The following is a 7,888-nucleotide window of genomic DNA, read 5'->3' on the forward strand; positions in this document are numbered from 1 at the left end:
GGGTCTTGGGATTTTTTTGTTTTGTTTCAAGCAGTTTTGAGATACATACAATACAATCCATCCAAAGTGTACAATCAAGGGCTTTTAGTATAGTCAGAGTTGTACATTCATCACCACGATCAATTTTTAGGACATTTTCATTACTTCAAAAAGAAAACCCCCTTAACCCTTAGCAGTCACCTCTCAATCCGAGCTCTGTCCTGCCCTACATACCCCTAATCAAATTCTGTCTCTAGAGATTTATTTGCATTTTATACAACTGGAATCATACCATGTGTAGTACTTTGTGTCTGGTTTCTTTCAGTTAGCTTAATTTTTTAAATATATTTTTTAATTAGAGAAGTTACAGGTTTACATAAAAGTCAAATACAACATTCCCATATACTGAAGCAGAAAAAAAAGTAGAGTATACAGAAAACTGGGCCTGTTCCTGCAATCTGAAAGCCAGACATACATCCGGACTCACCTCCCCCCCACCTTGGGGTAAACACCCTAACCCCTATGGCTCTGCTAACTGCCAATGTTCCTACTTTTGTAACTTGATTGCGTTTGTAACTTGCTCGACTATAAACACCCTAACCCGCTATGGCTCGGCTAACTGCTAATGTTTCATTTCTGTGACTTGCTTGTTCACCATTAGAAAGCAAAAATTAACCAATAAAATTCCTTCTAAGTGCGTGAAAACCATCCCTCCCCTCTGTATAGACCCCTGTAAAACCCAAATTCCCCTGAGTTCGGGGCCCCCTCTTATGGTGGAGTGGGCACCCACTTATGGTGGAGGGTGCCCGCCATAAATAAATGTTCTCTAAATTTATACCTCCTGGGTGTCTAAGTGTCTGACTTATGAAGTGATCCCACTTCATATGCCCCCTATTGTTGACACTGCTTTAGTATGGTACCTTTCTTACAATTGAAGGAATATTCAAGTATTACTAACTATAGTCCATGATTTGCATTAGGGGTATTTTTTTCCTGTATATCACCCTATTATCAGCACCTTCCAATAGTGACATTTTAAGCAAGGGACTGATAGGATATTTTCTCTGGCATTTCTGAAAGGCTGGTGAGATAGGAAACCAGTTACAGCGAGTGGAAAGGTAGCCTAGACACAGAGCCAATGGGGGATGCAAAGAAATGGAGAGGTTTGAAAGGTATCAAATCCACTCAAATCACAGTGTGGAAACATGATCAGTACTAAATTCAAGGTATTTTGGAGACACCTGGCAGGGCATGGGATGGCATGTGGGGGGGGGGACCTCAAGAACCAGGGCTTTCAGGGGCACCGTGGTGCAGGTAACTTCCTCACCCCTCACTCTCCCACGGTCTGTAAGCTTCATTAGGACAGGGACTCCATCTCTTGGTTCCTAGAATGGAGTCGCCACTTAGAGCTTCTACCTGAGCAGTTGGATGAAGGGTGGTGAGAAAACAAAAGAAGAGGTGAGTTTGGAAGAGAAAATCAAAAGATTTCCTATCTGAAATGTTGCTTTCTGCTGCAGGAGGGAGATGCCCCCAACCCACACACCAGGCTGGGCTAAGTGCCCCATTGTGGCTTTACTGCCACTACAGTTGCCCCTTTCCTTGTCTGTATCCACAGGGAAATGGGCGTTCCCCCAGCGCAGGAACGCAACTCATCTTAATTTCTCAGGCCTCGCACAATTCGTGGCCCAGAGTAGGTTCTTAGGATTGATTTCTGCCGCAGCGCTTTAAGTATTTAGAAAGGTGGCTTTTTTCTTTAGGCAAACTGAGCCACGTCTTGCTGCAACCACCAGGGGGCGAGCTGGTTCGGGCGGACCACCTTGCGGCTCGCGACGATTCTTCCGACCTCTGCAGGCGGGCCTTGTAGTCACGGCTTCTGCGCCTGCCCTAGAGCTACTTGAGGGAGGGGTGGAGCCTGGCTCCGAGTGTGGACGGAAATTGCCGAGAGTGCTCGGGAGAGCTTTGCCCACGCGTTCCCTGGTCCCCGCGAAGAAGCGGAAGTACTCGAAGACGCGCCGGAAGCATTCGTAGAAGGACCGGAAGTTCCCCAGCGCCGCCCGGGAGCGTTCGCAGTTGGCTACCGGCGCCAGTTGCCATGGAGCCGCTGGGGCCGTGCGCTTTCTGCCCGGCGGGGGAGCTACAGCCAGCGCGCTACACCTGCCCCCGCTGTAATGTGCCCTACTGCTCGCTGCGCTGCTACCGGGCGCATGGCACGTGCGCCGAGGACTTCTACCGCGACCAGGTGCTGGGCGAGCTCCGCGGCCGCACCGCCTCGCCCAGCCGCCTGGCGAGCGCCCTACGCCGCCTGCGTCAGCAACGCGAGGCCGAGGACGAGCCCGAGGAAGCAGGCCTTAGCCCTGGCCCGCCGCCCCGCGGCCTCTCAGGACTCTGGGAGCAGCTGGCCCCGGCCGAGAAGGTGGCCTTCGAGCGGCTGCTGAGCCGCGGCGAGGCCGGGCGGCTGCTGCCCCCGTGGCAGCCGTGGTGGTGGGGCCGCGGGGCCGCACATCGGCTTATGGAGGAATTAGATGAGGCCCGGGGCAGTCAAGCCGTGGAGTTGGAGCCTGAGCCTACGAAAACCCCGGCAGAACCCCGCGAGGATGCCGCAGCCGCTGAGCGGGTTCTAGGAGACGTCCCGAGGGCCAGTGCGCCCCCCGTGCCCACCCGCATCCCCGCGCTGGTCAGCCTGAGCCGCAGCCGGGTCTCGCCCCTTGTGCGCTTCCAGCTGCCCAACGTGCTGTTCGCTTACGCGCACACTCTTGCCCTGTACCACGGCGGTGATGATGCTCTTCTCTCTGACTTTTGTGCCACGCTGCTAGGAGTTTCCGGGGCCTTGGGCGCCCAGCAAGTCTTTGCCTCTGCCGAGGAAGCCCTGCAGGCCGCAGCCCACGTGTTGGAAGCAGGCGAGCACCCTCCCGGTCCCCTGGGCACCCGAGGTGCCATGCATGAGACCGCCCGCATCCTGCTGGGCGAGGGCCCAGCCAACCAGAAAGGCTACACGCTGGCAGCCCTGGGGCACCTGGCGCAGACCCTGGGCCGGGCACGGAAACGGGCCAAGGCAGCCGAGGAGCGAGATCGCTTCTACAGGGCTCGGAAGAAGTGCCAGTTTCTCCTGGCCTGGGCCAACGAAAATGAGGCAGCCCTCACACCCCTGGCTCTGGACTGCACTCAGGCCTACCGAGCCCATGCCAACACAGCCGAAGAGGTGGCAGCGCTCACTGGGGAGCTGGAGCGACTCTGGGGAGGCCCCATGCCACCTGCCCCCAGGACTCTCATTGAGGAGCTCCCAGGCTGAACTGGGGAGCCTTTGTCATAAATAAAGCTGTGACTGGGCTGCCTGATGGCAGTGCCCATTTCTGAGTGTCAGCTGTTGCCTCACCCTAATCAGGGCTGCTCCAGCCAGTCCTAACTAAACTCCCTGGCCCCAGAATGGGAGAGAAGCAGCACCAAGGGTTCCAGGCATTTATCCAAAGGAGGAAGAGCATCCCTGCCCCTTCCACTCCTGCTTCAGGCATTGGTTTCATTTGCTCCTTGCCCCAAACCACCTCTTCTCTGCTGCTCTTCATCTCCGCCTCCTCAGGTCCCTGGTGGAGGGCAGGACTGGGTTGGGTGCTGGCCTTTGAGTCCCAGAAGTACCCAGGCTCTTGGTGCTGGGTGTGCTGGTGGACAGGTGGGCAGGGGCCCAGACCTAGAGTGGGGGGTGCTGCCTCAGTAGATGTAGGGCACGATGCGGTAAGGCACGTGCCGGCAGTATTCGTGCCAGGCCAGGCCGTACTTCTGCAGGCACCGCCGCTCGTCCCGGGCCTCCCGGTGCATCAGCAGCGCCGTGAAGTAGAAGAGGTAGAAGTAGGGCAGCAGGTGGGACACCCCTGTGAGGAAGGTGGGCTCTGTGACCACTCAGCCAGTCTCCTAATTCATAAAGATTTCCACATACGGGCATCAAGGCTCAGCAGTGAAAACATGCCCAGGGTCTGCAGTGAGGCATTGGCAGTGCCAGGCTGGCATGGAAGTCTGCCCCAGGCCATGCTGGGCCCATCCCATCCCCAGCTCCCTGCCTACTGCTGTCCCTGTTCTCCGTTCCACCAAGGCTGGCACCCTCTGTTCCCCACTCCACCTGTGCCCCTCACACACAGCCCTGTCCCACGCCCACCCAGGCAACTCACCACAGGGCAGCGACCAGGCCAGAGCCATGATGAGGTCTCCAAGGTAGTTGGGATGGCGGACCATACCCCACCACCCAGACACCAGCAGCTGCCGCCCCGTGGCTGTGGAGATGGTCTTGAGGTCTGGGGAGAGATGGAGTGCTTGGGGGAACCCCCAGGAAGCCCAGCTGCCCCACCTCCCCCATGGCACCCTAGGGACCCGGCTCACCAGCCACTCTGGGGTCAGAAGGATTCTTCCGGAAGGTGTTCTTCTGGGAGTTGGCCCCACGGAAGATGTAGTAACCGATAACTGCAGGTGGTCAGGTCAAGGGTCAGCACCTTCTGCCTGGTGCTGACCACCCACCCACTCTGCCGCCCAGACTAGTCAGGCTGGAGACCCAGGACCCAGCCTCCAGCTTTCGAGAAGAGCCTGAAGAGTAGCACCTACCTAGTGGGTGCTAAGTAAATTGAATGAATGACAGGGGGCGGGGATGGGCCCAGCCTTTTGCCCTGTCCTGACTGACCGTTGATGAAGCAGATGACAGCGGCCATGGGCAGTGCGAGGGGCTGCGGGTGGTGCAGCAGGAACTGGGCCTGCAGGCTGTATGTGAAGGGCACCCAGGCTAGGTCCCCAAAGGCCAGCATGAAGCCAAAGCCTTCGTGGGTGATATCCATGGTGGTGAGGACAGCCTCCTGCAGGGACAGGGCCCAGACACGCTGGCTTAGTCCTCACGAGGCCCCACACCCCCTCCTGCCTTCCTTGCCCCGTCCAGCCTCACCTCGTGCCAGAGGGCATCACCCACATAGAGTAGCTGGAAGCCATTGACAAGGCACATGGCCAGCGAGGGACTGCCCCGCAGCTCTACCTCCTGCACCAGCAGCGCCAAGTTGATGAGGACCTGGGGAAGAGCAGGGCAGTCTGTCCCCAGGTGGTCTCCACAGAGGGGGCAGCACGTGGGTGGGATCGCGGCCAGTCTTTCCCCTTCTCTCTTCACTGTCATAGTCACTCTCCAGCTCTTGGTTGAATTTTTCTAGGCTCTGTCCCCAGGGGCAAGGGCTACAGGAGACTGAGGCCCGGCCAGCCTTTTCCCTCACCTTGTCCTGTAGCAGGCCCTTCAGGAGAGCAGCAGAGGGAGCATTTGGATGCTTGGGCTCCAAAGGTAAAACCAACCTGGTTTGCGGGGCTCAGCTTCACCTCTTGGGCGGGTTGCTTATCTTACCTACAGCCTCACCTTCCACTTGTGGAAAATGGGGATAATTGAGTATCTGCCTTGCAGAGCTGTGAGAGGAATGGATGGCATCATATATGCCAAACTCTAAGCACTGTGCCTGGCACATGGGAAGCCTCAGCCTGTCCTGAGTACCTGGCTCAGTGCGGTCCTTTGAGTCACTACTTCCAGTTCTCCTCATGGTCATAGGAACAAGCTTTTATTCCACCCCATTTCCCCGATGAAGACAGCGTTGGACGCTGATGTGCCTGTGGCTGGGCAAGGCTGCAGATCCATGGTGGAAATGACCTCTGGCTGGAGTCACTGCCAGGATAATGTGAAAGGCCTGGCCCAAAAGGCCCTTTGGGAAATTTTGGCCAAAATCTATCATGGATGATTGCAACCAAAGAACAAAGAACGTTGCCCAGCCGGCCTGCAATCGGGTGGGTTCTGTACTGTCTTGACCCATCAAAAAGCAGGTGAGAAAACTCCCTCCTCTCCTTGAAATATGCTGCCTCTAGCTGCTTTATTTAAAATTGCAATGCATTCTGCTCTCTTTCCTTTTTATTTTTCTCCATAGCACTTGTCATTCCCTTACATGCTATATATGTATCTACCTGCTGACTTTACTAGTGTCTCTTTTCCACTAGAATGTAAGCTCCCTGTGGACACAGATTTTTTTCTTCTTTGGTTTCCCAGTTCTTAGAGGAGCCCTGTGCACATGGTGGACTCAACAAGTATCTGTGGAATGGATGAGTGATTAAGGATTTATGTCTGCACAATTTTGGCCCTGCCCAAGCACTACAGCATCCCGCCCCGACCCCTCGCCCCGGGCCAGTTCAGCCAAGCCCAGCATACCCAGCCGATGAGGCCAGGCCGCAGCTCGCAGAAATATTTGAAGTCAAGGAGACTGATGCGCGGGTTGAGCTCCCGTCCCAGGAAAAAGTCATAAATGGGATTGCCTGGAGAGCGATGGAGAGTGAAGGTGCAGGCAGGCGCCCTCCTCTGCCTCCATCCCCACCCCACCGGGACCCCTCTCACCTGAGTTCCCCCCAGGTGCCAGCGCTGAGGCAGGGGCTACCAGGGACTTCAGATAGAGAAGGAGGCTGAAGATGAAGGCAGTGACAGTGGCGGCAAACGCCAAGGGCAGGAGCATTTCCGGGAGCTCTGCCAGGGGCAGCCCGGCCAACAGCCCCATTCCCACCAACAGGGCGGTCAGCACCAGGGCCTGGAAACCTGAACCGCAGCGCACAGTGAGCCCTGGGGCCCCGCGCCTCCAACCCCAACACGCAAGACCCTCGCTCCAGCGGTCACTGACCTCGCCCCGAGCCATTAGACGGCCACCCTCGTCTTCGGAGGGTCGCCCCAGCTACTGCTCGGGTGCATAGGGCAGCAAACAGGGTGAGGGCAAGAGGGACGGAGACCGGCAGTGACATCCCCGTGGTCTGCTCCCTCAGACCTGGGGGCTGCCCCTCCACAAACCTGCACCTCCCCCTCACAAGGGTCCCGCCCCCCAGGCACCGTTCACGGGGTAGCGCAGGCGACTCTTGTCCTTCAACTCCTGCCCCTCGGCCATCTGCGGACACAGGAGGACTCTGATCACGATTGGGGGTGCCTTTCCCCGCGCCGAGCCCCCTCCCTTTGCCCGCCTGCCCGACGCGTCCGCGAGGAGCCCACACCTGGCGCGCCGGCAGCAGGTAGAGCGCTGCCTGCAGGCCCAGCCAGGTGAGCCAGAGCAGCAGCGCCCGCGGGCTCCACAGCTCCTCCGGCCCGGGCAGCGAGGGGGGCGGGCCCAGGAGGCGCGCCGGCCCCGAGCGGGCCCCCAGGAGCAGGTGGAACATGGTGGCCGGGAGCAGCAGCGTCAGCGCCGCAGCGCCTGGGGGAAGGGGGACAAAGGCACTGCGCCGATGGCGGCGACCTCCACGGGCGCCCTGTCGTCTCCAAGGCGCCTCGGCGTTCCCCTGGCCCGCGCCCAGGACCTGCTCCCATTCATCAGCCCCCTTCCCTCACGTCCGTCTTGGTCTCCCGCCCCCAGGACCCCCCGACCCCCCTGCTCTCCTACTCCTCGCAACCCTCCACCCCGCAGGCGCGAAGAACTGGCTCCTTCCCAGGTCACAGCTCTCCTTCTCCCGACGAGCCCCCGCAAGCCCGCCGACCCCTCAAACCCTCCATCCTCGGGCCCCCGCCCCCACCCGCTCGGAGCTCCCCCTCGCTGAACCCGTCCCCAGGTCCCCTCGTCTCGCTGCCCATTACCCAAGGGGCCCCCGAACTCCAGCGGGGTCCCGGGATCGCGAGGGGCCATGCTCTGCGCTCCACCCGGGCTCGGGGGCGGCTCCCAAAGATTCGTCAAGAAACAGGGCGCACCCCGCCCCCCAAGAGACCGTTCCGGCACGCCGGGGATCCCGACCGGCAGCGCCGGCACCTGTCACCCAGCTCCGCCCCCGCGGCTCCAGGACCAAGGTCTTTGAGCGCAGCCGCCCCCCCGCCCCATCCTCGGCCCAGCTGACGAACCAATCGGCTCGCGGGGGCGGGCCCGACACGCCCCGGCTGAATCCCCCACCCGGC

General features: G+C 59.1%; 2 protein-coding genes across 2 annotated transcripts; one reads left to right on the forward strand and one right to left on the reverse strand.

Moving 5' to 3' along the window:
* Positions 1-69: 69 nt before the first annotated feature.
* On the reverse strand, positions 70-7,793 carry TM7SF2 (transmembrane 7 superfamily member 2). The gene is made up of 10 exons (XM_004478578.4): positions 7,577-7,793; positions 7,003-7,199; positions 6,845-6,899; positions 6,365-6,559; positions 6,182-6,285; positions 4,895-5,014; positions 4,640-4,808; positions 4,345-4,425; positions 4,137-4,259; positions 70-3,842 (listed from the first exon to the last, which is right to left on the reverse strand). Exons 1-10 carry the CDS (start codon positions 7,623-7,625, stop codon positions 3,682-3,684), a joined length of 1,254 nt encoding a protein of 417 aa, XP_004478635.3. The 5' UTR covers positions 7,626-7,793; the 3' UTR covers positions 70-3,681.
* ZNHIT2 (zinc finger HIT-type containing 2) lies at positions 2,072-3,328 on the forward strand. The gene has a single exon (XM_004478579.4). The coding sequence runs from the start codon at positions 2,072-2,074 to the stop codon at positions 3,266-3,268; it is 1,197 nt and encodes a 398-aa protein (XP_004478636.1). The 3' UTR covers positions 3,269-3,328.
* Positions 7,794-7,888: the final 95 nt, after the last annotated feature.

This window comes from Dasypus novemcinctus, chromosome 10, assembly GCF_030445035.2.
Source record: "Dasypus novemcinctus isolate mDasNov1 chromosome 10, mDasNov1.1.hap2, whole genome shotgun sequence".
NCBI lineage: Eukaryota > Metazoa > Chordata > Mammalia > Cingulata > Dasypodidae > Dasypus > Dasypus novemcinctus.